Raw genomic sequence first — 15,758 nt, 5'->3', positions numbered from 1 at the left:
ACGAAAAGCCGAATACGTGTATATAAATCGTGTTTTATTATTGCACATCATAAATTTTTTGTTTTCATTGAAAGAGATATTAATTTCCTTTTTCTCTATTTTTTTTGACGTTATAATTAATAAAACATATTTATCAATTTTTTATTTGTGTAATAAATTTAAATAATAGAAATAAAACTTAAAAAAAAATCATTTTTTCCGCTCGCGCTCGCGACTTGTTTACGGCGTCTCACGCTTTATGAATGAAGGAATAAATAATTGCATAATTGTTTTTAAAAATTATTTTGTTATTCTGCAACGTTTTTTTTTTATTATTTTAACATTTATATACAACTTGAATAAAAGAAATAGATAAAAATATATTTACAGTTTTTTTATAAAATAAATAATTAAATAAATAATTGTGTTTAATTGTGCGTTTAATTAGTCTTCAATGTCTGAAAAAAAAAATTAATATTATAAATACATAATTTTTAACATAATCATAAATGTAAAATGATATGAATTATACAGGGTGTATCATTCTATATTGACAAACTGTCAGTTAGATTGGTCTGGTGGATACAAGTTAATAAGTCCTGTGCCGTTTTGCAAAATTCTCAATAGTTTTTGAGAATCTTGCAAAACGGCACAGGACTTATTAACTTGTATCCACCAGACTTATCTAACTGACAGTTTGTCAATATGGAATAATACACCTTGTATTAATACACAATATTAATACTTACTGTGTTGCGTATATAAGTGTTTTTTGTAGACATCGCTACGTTTAAATATTTTCTTGCAATACTCGCAATTAATTTGAAAGTTGGTGTGGGCCGATTTAATGTGCCTTTTTAAATTTTGTTCTAGTGTGTATTTTTTATCACACTCTGAGCATTGAAACTAAAATATAAAATGTAAAAAAAATTAAAGATAAACTTCCGAAAACGATGCTCTCCCGATATTGATGTCCGTCTGTTTTCAAAACATTCAAAACAAAATCTAAAAACATTGTTTAAAATTCTTAATATTTAAAAAAATAAACAAGAAAAATCGTTTTATGGTTTCTTTTATCGATTCCACCATAAAAATCAATTTCTGCAAATAACCACTATGGGATTCGTAATCAGCGCGTCAAGATACAAAAGTACACGGACAAACATCAAAATCGGGAGAACATTGTTTTTCAAAGTACTGTCAAAATTATTTTTTTTACTACTAAACGTAACATATGGTTACAAGTACTTACGGTAGATTTATTATTTTCTTTTTTACTTTTATTTCTTTCGTGGTTATGGCAACAAGTGAAAATTCTATTGCATTCTGGACATTTTATCTGAAAAAGTGTAAAATGTCCCAATTTTTAAATAACAAAGAGACAAGCGAGTATTCTAAAGTTAATAGATGTGTTTGTTAATAATAAAACCTTTAAATAATACTTACATCGACAGATTTGGAAGGCCCCGCCTGTGGTCTGAAATATTAATTTTTTAATAAAAATTGTAAACAAGTATATGATTAAAAATACTTACGACGTATCACTGTCCGTATCTGCTGCTGCGGCTGCTGCAACTGCCACAGAATAATTTGTTGTCATATGAGACGGCCCCGCTTGTGGTCTGAAATATTAATAATTTTTTAATAAAAATTTTAAACAAATATATGATTAAAAATACTTACGTATCACTGCGGTTAGCCGAATGAGCAGCAGTCGCAACCGCCACAGTAGAATTGATGGGGCTAATCTCTTGCACACATCTAAAAAATTAACAATTTTGTAATTAAAACTTACAGGCTCACTTATTTCATAGCGTACTTTTGTATAAAAATATCTTACTCTGTCTCATTATTTAATTGTTTTCTGCAAGGACTATACATTGGCACCCGTAAAAATGATTTATTAAGTAGTATCGGCGGCGTTTTTTCTATTGGCGTTGTTTCGAGTTCACTACTGAAAAATTAATATTGATATTAAATGCAAATAATTTTTTAATATAAAATAACATGCGCTAACATGCTCTTAATTAGTAAATTTATACTATTTAATATAAATACTTACGCGGTTTCAATAAAAGAGTTGTTAGGCATTGATTGCTGTGAAATTTCTGGGAGATTATCTTCTTTTAACAACGCTGATGATAGATTTAATCTAAAAAATTAATATTTATATTAAGTTTAAACGTTTTTTTTTTAATACATGTACTATTATTACTACTTACAGAGAAGCGCTTCTGACCACTTCTACGTGGTCAGTTGCTGTTGCCGAAGCCGTTACAGACAATACAGGCAATACAGGCTGAGCCGTATTCATTTCTCTGAAATATTAATGTAATGAAGAAAAAAAAAAAGAGAGAGAGAGAGAGAGAGAGAGAAATATCCTACTGTACTACTCTACTCACAAAGATATATTTTTTTCTTCATCTAAAAGCGAGTGTTTTTTTGGTTTATATATTTGCCCTCTAAAAAATTCATATAATAGAAAAGAGATTAAAAGAAACAAAACAAACGACAACATAAAAAGTTAAATTAACAAAAAATACTTACACAGTTGTTACTTTAACTTCTTGCATTAAAATGGGACATTCTTTTGTCCTTTCATTATATAAAAAGTCCATATATTTGCGATTTTTTATTATGTAAAAATGTTTGTTTATTAATGTTATTGATTACTTGTGTCTAAAACATTATTTATTTACATTAGAACAATACAGGCGTGCGCATTAATTCAAGAAAATAGTAATTAAAAAAAAGCCATTTTATACCTTATTTAAAATTAGATAAAATACTATACTTACCATTACTATTTTTATAACATTGCATGTTTTTATTGTTTGCTCAATTACGGGCCATAGTATTAAAAATCCATTATTTGATAATTTTCGTTTAAAAATAAAATTGGGATTGTTTTTGTCAATTATATATATATTACATCTGAAAAAAAAATATAATACATTTACAAATTATTGTTACAATTTTAATGAAAACTGAAACGACCGTAATTCGTGGCCGCGAATATCGTACAAGCTGGAGTGCCCGGACGTGCTCGCCGGACGGACAGGATTCGCGATTTGAATTGAGAGGTCCGAGAATGCACGAGACGTGGTTTGTGTAACAATTAATTGATAATTTATTCAATTAAATAAAACAAAGTACAGTAAGCCAATTGTGACGAACGCGTGATTGAGACGTCGCCGGACGAACACGAATTTAACAAAAGATTTACGATAACGCAGTAATTGGCGCGAGTATGCGCCGGATCGGTACGGTGGTAATCGATACGCGGATCTATGACGGGCGGGCCGTTACAAGTTTTCGGCATCCGCCTAGATAACGCCCTAATCGGAGCGCGGGGCTAGCGGCGCGAATATTTCCCCGAGTCGCGGGCCTGGGCGGGGCCGGATCTATGCACGCGGCGCGAGACGCGGTGATCGACCTAACGCTTAGATCGCGGCGCGAATGCGGTGTTCGGACAGCGGGGAGGATGGAGCACCTGTTCGGTGTTGCAGTAGCCGAGAGTACTCGGCCGAGGCGGAGAGCTCTCCACCCCGGGTTTGTGCAACGGTGCGAAAGGATATTTTCGCCTTGGCAAACCGACTGTAGATCCGGGATCGAGATCGCTCGAAGGATGCGAAGTGCGCTTCACCCCACGAGCCGATCTTACGAGTCTAGTCTTGCGTTCGGCTGTAAGGAAAATTCCTCTGCGGTGCAAGCGTCAGGAGTTCCTGACCGAGACGGAGTTCGCTCCACCCCGTTGGTTTGCTTGCTCCAGGAGTCGGTTCGGTCCGGATGTTCGCTGTGAGGCGAACGGAACGAGAACGGTGCGCGACTTCCCCGAGTTCGTCTTTTTATCTGGAACAAGGCGACGTCCGGGGGTATCCTTGTTCGTGGCGCCGGCCGCGGTATTCCGCGGTACCGTGCGCGTCGCGCTCGCTCGGATGAGTTCGGGGCCGCTCGGATACGTTCGTTCCGCGGGACTTGGCGCGTTCCGCGGTACTCGTTACAATTTACGTATTTCGATGATCGGTTTCTTCGGGAGGCCCCCGCGATCCCTTTTCTGGCCGAGAGGATGGTCGTCTCGTCCGTTCTTCTCCGGGAACGATGCTCATTCCGGGGGCATCGTTACAAAACAAACTTTACGCTTATAATAAATTGTAATATAAAATAATAACTTACGTTTTAAATTTAATATTATTTAATACCGCAATATGCGTATTAAGGGGAGTAAAATTTTGTATAAATAATTTAATTGTATCCCCAGTTTTCATTATTTTTAAAATATTATTAAATATTATTCGGGCGTTTGATATTCCGTTGACTAAAAATCAACAATACAATTAAGAAATAAATCATATTTATAAAGAAATTAAAAAATTTATACTAACCCGGTCCATCATTCATCAATGTTTCATAAGGTACCATGTAATCTGTAAACACAAAAAATCTTACTAGTAAAACGTAGAATGTTAAACAAAAATTGTAGAAAAAAATCTGATAAAATAAGTACTTACAATAAAAATTCGGATCATTCATATAATTTTGAACAGTTGCGTTTATGGCCATGTTTATCTATTACAGAAAAAAAACTAAAAATTATATAATTTAATAAATTTCTTATTTGCAGATACTAGTATTCTGCTAAAACATTAAGGTACTTTGAGGAGAGGTAAATAATGACGCACGACATATAATTTATTGATATTCAAGGTAAGTTTTAAATAATAATGATAATATAAGTAATTTAATTTTTATTTTAATAAATTTGATAGTATTTATACAGGGTGTCCGGTTCGTTTTGTCACTCCCGAAATTTTGGGGTAGACAAGAATATTTCAAGACGAAAAGTCTGATACAATTATGCATAATTCGTCACCGTTGATTTTATAAAAATTATAACGTCTCGGCAAATGAACGCTAAGAAATCTATGGGCTGGGCGCGGCGATGGCATTGTTTCGTTTTCTGCAGAAAATAACCGAATCGAATAATAATGATTGGCGAGCGGGTTCGGCGAATGAGCTCTAAGCAACTTAGGGGCCGGCCGCGGCGGCGACGGTGTTTATAAAGATGTTATCTGAGTCAACTCAAAAAAAGACAATCGCGAGCGCATTCGTTTCATGATTGCCGCAAGTTTATAAACACCATCGCCGCCGCGGCCGGCCCTTAAGTTGCTTAGAGCTCATTCGCCGAACCCGCTCGCCAATCATTATTATTCGATTCGGTTACTTTCTGCAGAAAACGAAACAATGCCATCGCCGCGCCCAGCCCATAGATTTCTTAGCGTTCATTTGCCGAGACGTTATAATTTTTATAAAATCAACGGTGACGAATTATGCATAATTGTATCAGACTTTTCGTCTTGAAATATTCTTGTCTACCCCAAAATTTCGGGAGTGACAAAACGAACCGGACACCCTGTATAATGTTAATTTAAGTAGTTTATAAAAAATTTTAATTTGTGAAATTAAAAATAAATATTATGTTTCTTAAATAACTTTAAAAATTTTTGTGTACATAATTATTATAATTTTATTATTTATTTTTAGAAGATTAGTAAGTTTGTATATATATTATTTAAGAAAAAAAATTATAATAGAATGAATAATTTTTAGATTTAATTCAGTTAATTTGGAGTATTTAATTTATTTAGATTGAATATTAATATTATTTATTAAATTTATTTTATTAATTTCTTCAATAGTTTTAATTTATAGATTTAGATATATAAGGGGGGATAAATTTATTGATCGATTTATTAATTTAGTATTATTATTTATCTTTTTTGTAGTTATTATAATTATTAGGCCTAATGTAGTAAGAATTTTATTTGAATGGAATAAGCTAGGTTTAGTTTTTTACGGGTTAGTAATTTATTATTAAAATAATGTATCTTATAATTGTGGAATAGTGACTGTTTTAAGAAATTGTTTAGAAGACGTAGGGTTATATATATATATATATATATATATATATATATATATATATATATATATATATATATATATTGTCACGATAATTTTCTATTCTCTCCTCCCGGAGGAGAGAGTCGTGAGCAAAAAGGGACGACCGTGCACGGACGAAAATCCGTGCGCCGTCGTGACACGAGGGGTAAGGAGGGAGGAGGGGTCGCGGCTCCTCGGCCGTATTCCGGCGCGGGACGGCGGGATTTCGCACTAAGACAATTTTTGGGCGCCAGGCACGGGCTCAGCCGCGCCGATGTATATCCCGGATCGGTTATCCGGTCCTCGATAATTAATGCCGAACTCGAATCGCCGTCACGCGCGGGGGCTAGCTCGTCCGAACGGAGAGGGGCGGGGTATCACGGATGGAATTCCTCGGAACAACGGAAACGACGGCACAAAATAATAGATACGCGAACCAAGCGAATACAGTTTTCAGTCCGTTTATTAACACGCAACGGAACGAGACACATCTGACGAGTAACAAACAAATAACAGAATTTTCATAATCGTACGCGGGTTTGATCGATGTGCGATCACCTGGATCGAGGCTTTATTTCGAACCGCTATTAATTCGCCCCGAATATCTCCCGTAGCTCTAGCGCCGGCCCTGACTGTTTTGGTGCCGGCCACGCGCCTCCCGTACACGCGGCGGGTTTTCGCGGGACGCAACGACACCCAAGAACTCACGCGTATGATCGCCCGTCGTAAACGAGACCGCGTGATTGCTTTTCCGACCTCGGCCGCTGCCGAGGGCTCTCCGTGCGGACGCGACGGGACGACAGCTTCACATACAATCGAATCAATCAACGCAAACGAACCGTCCCGGTAGGTCTCGCGGGGCCCAGTCACCGGCCCTTGGACGCCCGTCGGCTGCCACTCACTAACGTTACGTCCTTGTCTCGCGACAAGGATCCGCCAAAATAATCTAACGGGCCCGCGTGCCCGTTTTATGTGGCCGGGTATCGTCCAAGTCCGCGTCGGCCTCCCCGGGAGGCGAAGGGCTGTACAATACAATAATTCCGCAATGCGGGTGGAAAATCTCACCGAATAAGCACTCCCTGGCTTCCTGAGGCGTCCTCGCTTTCCCTCGCACTCTCGCCCTCTCTCTCGCTCTCGCTTCTAATCGTCCTCGCTCACTCTTACTATCGCCCGCCAGTCCCTGTCGATCGCCCGTCTAACACGCCGGTCTATACGGAAGAGAGCGAGGACCGCGCGAATTTTTGGCACGAGGCCCGGCGTATCCCCACTCTCGCGTCTCGCGGATTTTTCCGCGCGCCACGCCGCCGATTTTCCGCGGGAGCCGCTGCTCTCACAGAACCCTATCGGTACTAATAGGTTGGCGCGAGCTTTGGATAGCTCGCGGTCGTGCCAATCTCCTTACAGGCCCCATTCCAGTGTCGAGATGCGTAGGCGGTAGGTTTCCTCCAAGGCCCTCGGGATGGGTGGCCTCCCATCCCGGGCCCGTATTCGGTCACCCTTTCTTCCGGATTCTCGCGCCTCCACCCATGGTCCGCTCCCTTCACTCCTCCTGCGGTGCGGACGGCCGATACTCTCGTTAACATACGATAGCAACAGAATCCAGTACCGCGATCGTTAATTACCGCCTCAAAATCAAGTACGAGTTCTCCGAAGATTCCCGCGCCCCTCTTTACTTTCTATTCTATTGGGCTCGTCCAGCGCCGCTGCGTTTGTGACGGCCGCGGGGAGCTGCGACGAAGCAACCGAAGCCGCCACGTCACAATATATATAATAAAAAATATATATATATATATAATAAAAAATAAATTAATTGTGATGTCTTTGAGTAAATTAATACAGAATATATTTTCTGCAGTTTAATAATTAAGATATTGCATTTCACTTTTCTATATGTACAAACGTTAGGTTGTTTGCGGATAATTTTTATTTTAGGTTATGATATTATAACAGTGAAATTTACAAGAAAAAAAAATAAAATAATGAAACAAAATTTATATCATCATATTTCTTATGGATGGCGATTTATGTGAAACACAGTGAGATAAATAAAAAGAGAAAAACGGTAATAATTAAAGACCAATAACTGGTTAGGCATATTATAATTATAATTAGTCTCAATGTTGTACAGCAGACGGTTTAATTTAAAATTTTACATAAAATTAATGCGTCTTTATTACAGATATAATAAAAAGAAATATATGTAACCAAAAAGCTTTCATCAAATGACAAGAATCGCTGCGTGCTGTACGACTACATAAAAACGTATTTTAAAATCAACAAAACAAAATAACATTTATATACAATTGTAATTGACGAACAGAAACAAAAGTAATTTTAACGATAAAACTATTAACCATAAAGTCGAGACACATTAGCGTTCGTTCAATATCACGTACTTTCTACAAGTTTATATAGCGACACAGCGTCTAAATCTACATATCACAATACAAAATGCGTAAACGACGCTATGTGCATTAATCCGTTTTACAACCTATGCACCGGAATTGTAATTAAGAGTCGCTGCATGCTGTACGACAACGCTATATAAAAATGTACTTTTAAATCGCCAAAACAAAATAACATTTATATCCATTGCACGTATTTGTAATCGATGAACAGAAACAAAAGTAATTTTAACGGTAAAACCATTAACATAGAGTCGAGACACATTAGCGTTCGTTCAATATCACGAACTTTCTACAAGTTTATATAGCGAGACAGCGTTAAAACGTACAAAGAGTAACACATTCCGAGGTTTTATTTTTTAAATATAAGATTTTTTTACATAAGCCTTGGACTACAACTTTGCCGAAAAAGAATTTAAGCTCTAAGCCGTAATAAATGTGAGCAATTGTATGAGAACTCCAAGAGAATAATCTAATGTGATAGGTGGTTAGTTTCTCACGACTAAGAGCGTACATCCTTTGAAAGCAAGTTTGTAGACCAGTACTGAAAATGCCGTCATGGGTGAGCTAGGGTCTTCTAATCCTCGTATAGGTTTCGTATGATACGTTGCATATGGGACATCGATTATTTTTTAAACTTTCGATACATGAAAGGCAACAAGCCAAATGACCACAAGGTACGAAAGCGTGTGTGCGCTCGTCTGTAAAGCATACTGTGCATGTGTCTGAAGAATTATTTGATTTACTTTGATTATTCGTTGCATTCCAATCTACAGGATAAAATAATAAATTTTCTGTTTCGAGAGTATCATCCAAATAACTGTAGTCATCTTCCGGGATTAGATATATATCTTCGTCATATATCACCTCTTCCGTGATTTCTTTTACTTGTTCCTCATTTGTTTTGTCTTCTGAGGTTTCGTGTATATCTTCTTCATTTGTTTTGTTTTCCGAGATTTCGTGTATGTCCTCTTCATTTGTTTCATTTTCCGAGATTTCGTGTATGTCCTCTCCATTTGTCTTGTCTTTCAAGATTTCGTGTATGTTCTCTCCATGTGTTTCTTTATCTATAAAGAAAGCAAATAAAATTTTAGTAGTATACGCACACATACATGCTAGAAGTTATAGTTATACTTATTATATAAATTTTAATTGTACAATACCATGTATGTAGTACGATTATTTCTTGACTGATTTGTTTCAGGTGTCGCGTCCATATTTAGAGCGTATTTGAGGCATTTTCTTTACTGGTACTTGAACAAAAGTTTTAATATAATACCTAGTATTTTTTTACAACTGCATTGACTTGTGATAATTGTGGTCGAATATATGTAAATTTTTATTTGAATTTGAAGCGCTTTCGGATTTTGTACCCATATTTTCTGTAAATTTAAAATAAAAATACGTGTGATTAAAAATGTAAGTGTAATAGGAATTGAAGTATAATTTTGTCACAAGTTTTTTATGTGTAATTTTAAGAAATACTTTTTAAGGTTTGTCTATCTACCTTCTTCAATAATGAATAATGTTTCTGTTCTTGTTTGATGTTCTATATGTAAATTATTATTGACTTTACGATTTGTAATGTCTCGTAAAGGTGTTTGAATTGTTACAGTTTGTTGTGCCTCGTATATTGTGGTTTCGTTAATGTCAGTACATGTAGTATGATTATTATCTTTAACAGATAATGCATTATTTATATCTGTATTATCTTCTGAAACATACAAATAATTTTATTCTTACATAACAGAATTTAGAAATAGATTCAACTTTATTTATTAATGAAAATAAACATACGATTTAATAGTTCAATTTGCAAAATTGTTTTATATCTGTCGCTGAAGAGACGTAAGAAGTGATTCAAATCGATTCTACAAGAAATAAAAGATACATTTATATTAATTGTAATACATATTTAAAGTAATTTTAAAATTAATTGTTTCATTTTTAATCAGTTTGATATCAGAAAATGGATCAAAATAAGTACAAATTTTTAGACAACTGTATAAGTCAACATCAATAAAATCTATTGTCATATGTCTTTTTATTGTGTATTTACTAACCTGCCTGCTGTAAGGTTTCTTTGAGCTTCTAGTATTTTGTTGTCTCGGCATTTAGTTTTAGCATTTGTTCGATTATTTATTTCGGTTACTCTCAAGCGTTTTAGCTTTATCTCTTCATCTGCAATTAATTTTCCTAGATTATCTAAAAGAAAAAAAACGTTTTATTAATGTAGTAACTTTATAATATAAAGTAGTATACTGAAAAATACAATAATACCTAAGAAGTTTCAAACGTTTTCGTGCGCTTTACTAAATTTTCTTTTCGCAACACTGTACAAACTTTCTGTTATATTATTTGTCCTTACAGGACAGTCAAAAACACTGACTTTTGATGCCAAAGGTAACCAACTTTTGCGCACATACGTTAAAAACTCATTAAGAGCAGGATATGCGTGAGACATTTGATCAACTTTAATTTGTATATAGGAAAGTGCTTTCTCAAAATAATAAGAAGGAATCAATGCCATAGTCATGGTCATTGATAAAATATTTCTTGATGTATTTATCAGTCCTAATCGTTTCCATTTACGCAAAAGTGCCTATAAGTAAATTACATAGTTTTAATTTAAAGAATACTCTATATGAATAAATAAACTATAAATAGCAAACAAATTATTACATTTTGTAATATTATAATACCTGATTACAATGAAACCAGCACCCATGTGCTTCTGCTGCTGGAAATTTCTCTTTTAGCATTTTCATAGCTGCGTTCTCATAGTCAGTCATTAAGAACATGTTGCTAGAACGATTTTTACACAGAATAAAGACCACAGCAATACCCTGTAAATTTTATAGTGCATTATTTATTATTACAAAATTAACCAGGTTTACTAACATATAAGTGTGTACGAAAAAACACAGATGTAAAATCTAATTTTTTTATATAATATTCTATTAATTTATTTTGTATATTAAATATTATATTTTATAAAAAAGAAGAGAGATTAAAAGAAGACATTTGAGATTGGTGTAAGGTACATCTAGTACAGTAAAATATAGCTAATTACAAATGTTTTTACTAGGCAATTTATACTTACTGCATTATGATATCGAGTATGGATTGTATACAATTGACTCATTAACAGTACACGTGGAACAATCTGTAAATATAATATTTTAAATAATGTATTACGTTTAAGTTGTGTTCTTTTAATATTAAAAATTAAATTAATTAAAACACCATATATAAACTTACATTAAATGTACCATCCATGTAAAGTTCAGTTGATTACTCTAATTCTTGTAACAACTGATCACTAGTAAATATTAATGCTTTCTTTCCATCTGTGCAAGTTACATCTTCTTTATAATATCTTTCAAGTGGTTTGTACATTGATAAATTTGCAGCAAGAGTATTCATATCTTTCGGTCAAGCTGGACGAAGTTTCATTCTTTGACGGTATAATGTAGATTTCAAGAAAACATATGAGACTTGCGGCTGTTTCAGAATATCTGTAAAAATATATAAATACAAGTTAAAAGCAACAAACAAATTTTTACACTTAATGCAAAATTTTAAGAATATTTATTAATTGTATTGTTACGTCAAGAGGATTATATTTTTATTAAATGATTATTTGGAGGAAATTCTCAGGAAAGGCATTCGTGGGTAAGGTAGGGAATTGACGCACCACCAAATTTTGCGTGGGATTCGAGATTCGAAACCACGCTATTTTACGCGCAGATTAAATATTCAATAATTTCAGATTTAGCTTGAGCGCGTAGTTGGTTCTTTTTTAGAGAAAGGAAGTGAATCCTTATTCTCTGAAATAGAACTAGGCGTGATTATTCGCTTATGGAGAATAATGAGGGTAATTATAAAATGATTAACTCAGAATTTCAAAACAAAATTAACAAATTTAATACTAATCATTATGTTCCAAATTATAAAAAGGATTTTAGCGTTTTGGCAGACAGAATTAACAATTTTAAAATTAGTCGTTTCGTTTAAAATATAAAAATAAAATTAACGTGCTGGCAGAAAAAATTAAAAAAATAATTTACAGAAGTGTGTGTGTGTGTGCGCGCGTGCGTGCGTGCGTGCGTGCGTGCGTGCGTGCGCGCGCGTGTGCGTGCGTGTGCGTGCATCGGGGCCAGGAAAGAAAATTTCACCCCGGGGTAATATATAAAAAAGTGAGAATCAGGAGCAGAACGAGCTGCCTGTCTCCTGATCTCTTCTGGTTCGAAATGGTCAGGGCCGATGGAGTAGGCCCCTTCCGGAACAGGATCTGTCCACGGAGTTACAGGCCCTGCGTAGGAGCTCCAGGAGAGGGTCTCTAACCTCTCTTGGTTCCGGATTGTTATATTCCGAGCCCTTAGCAACAGAGGCTCGGGAATAACGCCGGAATGTCGCACGCGCGCGACCGTTTAGCTTGATCGGCAGAATACCGCCGATCAAGGTAACCCGGCATTTCCGGCCGGGACGCGAAGTCCAAGGACAATCGCGGTTGCCACCCGCGATTCTGCTGATTGCCATGAATTTTGGCATGGCAACAGTAGAAGATATATAGGGGCAGCCGCGGCCCGGACAGTCAGTCGCAATCAAGATTTACGCGTAGAATTTATAATAAAATAGTTAGTGCGAAGTGGCCATCTGTAAAAAGAAGGAAAATAAAAGAAAACTCAAGATATCATAAGACGACTTTTATTCACGACTTTTAACCAAGTTCCTCAGGAGAACAAACCCCACGGCACCCTCACGGTGCAACAACTGGTGGCAACGGTGGGATTCGCCCTCCGGAGTTAAGTCGCTCTTGCGTCGTCGCCCTCACACCTACTGGGCGTCTGACTGGTAGTGCGGGACCTCTGCAACAAACAAATAAAAAATTTATGAAAACTCATTCATGAATGAGAAGATAGAAGAATACCAGAGGCAAAGGAGAGCCGGACGTGAAACCTGAGCATCCCCTGACCAACGTAACTACGAAGCAGGAGCCACGCAGATAAGCAGCCAAGCAGACAGACTACGAGACAGAGAAGCGTACGAGCAGCCAAGCTGAAAACATCGCGACTCATCAGCTACCAAGCAGCATGCTGTTACCGGCGCTATTGTAAGTTAGTTATATATATGCATGCAAGGCGAAAAGCGAATAAGATTATATGTACCACGGCGAATTCCTTTTACATTGTCACACGTCGCGCCTATCTTGGTTGAACGGCATTACCGAGCCCGAAAACCTACAACCGATCTTTAAAAGAATTCCGTATAGATCGACGAATCAAACGCGAAGTTTTATCCGCGAAATAACAGTAGACGACGAAATCTTGGACCGCGATAGCGCAATATACAAATTTACAAACGGAATCTCCCTCTCTGTACCCATGTATTCTGGCAACGCGAGTTTCGTGAACTACCGAGAAGTTGAGGAACCCGGTAATCAAAGTCGCCTATCGTCAATAGGATCGATAGTGAGCGAAATATTTGCGCTCGAAGACCAGCGGTTCGTATTTATGATGACCGATAAAGGCGATAGGAACGAGCCCTCGCTTACAGGCGGGGAAGGCGCGAGAGCGCGAACCTCACACGGTGAAAACTCCATCGGCAACACGGAACCCAGCGCGAACACTAATATAACAGCCGCAGTACCGACACTCCTCACCGATCTCGCGACAAGGCGGCACGACGTGCGACGACGCGATGCTGAAAATACTTGACGCGATATCGCTTACCGCAACACGAGTAGAGAGGTTGGAAAATGAATACCTCGCGCAAAGATACGGCAGCAGGCTCAACAGAACGGCGGACTCATTGCAGCACCCCGTGCCACCCCCGCGACGGCCCCAAAGAGATGTCCGACATTCTCTTAACAACCCGCGGCAATATTTAACGTTGCAAAACGCAATCGGTTTCATACCCACGTTTGACGGGAGCAAAAGCAACGTGAAAAAGTTTGTCAAGGCATGCGAGTATGCAGCGCGAAAACTAGACCCGGAAGACGTGGACGAAGTACTGGCGGCCATACTTTATACAAAACTCACGGGACGGGCACTCTCGCGATTCGAATCGAAACAAATTTTAAATTTTGCGCATTTTATACGTGAAATCGAAGAAGGCTACGTACAGCGACGAGGTACAGGACACCTCCAGCTAGAATTTAATCAGCTACGTCAGCGCAAGGGGGAAAGCACGCAAACGTATGGAACCCGAGCCGACACGCTGGTAACCGAGCTATACGACGCGTTGAGCGAAGACTCCAACTACTCAGCAGACGAAAAACGCGGGATATGGAACTCGCTTCAGAAGCAAGTATTAAACAATTACCAGACGGGTCTGTTGCTGCATTTACAAACAATCGTCCGGTCGCGAAACTACAGGACGTTACAAGAAGCGATAGCAGAAGCGGCAGCGGAAGAGAGACAGCGTAGCGCACCCATACGCACATATAACGAGCGAGCGTACATCGAGCGAAACTTTCCGCGCACTCCGGCAAACCGCCCCCCCCAACCGTGCTAACATGCAATAGATGCGGCAGACAGGGGCACCCGGAATTTCTGTGCCGCACCGGCAGATACGCGCCCAGGTACGGCTTGCTCAGGGCCGAAAATATACCGCGAGTTAGCACCACGGATAAGTTCTGCAACTATTGCAATAAGCCGTATCATACGCGCGAAGAATGTCGTAGATTAAAAAGAGACAGCACAAGAGTCACCGCAAGGAGCACGACGCGATAACCGAGTTCCCCCGCGAACACCCCGACGCACGACCACAGTGCATTCAACCGTACCGGAAAAGAGAGCGAGAGCGCCAACGAGACAAACGACACACGACGATACGCGCGGAGATAACGAAGCACGCCGTTACGAGACACGGCCCGCGCGGTGTCACACATCTCGGACGACAACAAGAATCGTCATTTGGACTTAGTCACCCTGCCCGTATTGCAAGCCACGGGCGGGAAGATGACGTTCTTGCTAGACACCGGTGCAGCCATCACCCTCGTTAAGGTGGGGAAGCTAAAGGGCGATACACCGATCTATACCGAATCGATGGCCCTAACTGGCGTGACCGGACATAAGGTGCAAACGATAGGAACGACGCGTGTATTAATTTACTTGCGAGATAGCACGATCTCGCACACTATGCACGTAGTGCCCGACGAATTTCCCATTGCGTACGACGGGATACTCGGGATGGATTTTCTTAAAGCGCAACGTACCGTATATGACGTCAAAAACGGAATCTTGATAATTAATCGCGCCGCGATCCCGTTACAACCATACGTTCGCACGACGCTACCACCGAGAAGCGAAACGATAATACAGGCCGTGACCGATAGCAACCAAATTGGAATAATATATGCCGATGAACCTAAACCCGGAGTGTTCATCGGAAATTGTTTGGTTGCTCCTGAAAATAATATCTGTGCTA

At 38.2% G+C, this 15,758-nt stretch overlaps 1 protein-coding gene and 1 pseudogene across 1 annotated transcript; both read right to left on the bottom strand.

The window, feature by feature from the left end:
• Positions 1 to 423: 423 nt before the first annotated feature.
• LOC139112093 (Krueppel-like factor 14) lies at positions 424 to 2,293 on the bottom strand. The gene is made up of 9 exons (XM_070672876.1): positions 2,202 to 2,293; positions 2,042 to 2,131; positions 1,820 to 1,933; positions 1,663 to 1,740; positions 1,515 to 1,601; positions 1,426 to 1,456; positions 1,232 to 1,318; positions 729 to 885; positions 424 to 437 (listed from the first exon to the last, which is right to left on the bottom strand). The coding sequence occupies exons 1-9, from the start codon at positions 2,291 to 2,293 to the stop codon at positions 424 to 426; spliced, it is 750 nt and encodes a 249-aa protein (XP_070528977.1).
• An 8,148-nt stretch (positions 2,294 to 10,441) lies between these two features.
• On the bottom strand, positions 10,442 to 12,090 carry LOC139111899 (uncharacterized; annotated as a pseudogene).
• Positions 12,091 to 15,758: the final 3,668 nt, after the last annotated feature.

This window comes from Cardiocondyla obscurior, linkage group LG26 (genome assembly GCF_019399895.1).
Source record: "Cardiocondyla obscurior isolate alpha-2009 linkage group LG26, Cobs3.1, whole genome shotgun sequence".
In the NCBI taxonomy this organism is placed as follows: Eukaryota; Metazoa; Arthropoda; class Insecta; order Hymenoptera; family Formicidae; genus Cardiocondyla; species Cardiocondyla obscurior.
The sequence above is the reverse complement of the archived record's forward strand: the minus strand, read 5'-3'. Positions and strand labels throughout refer to the sequence as shown.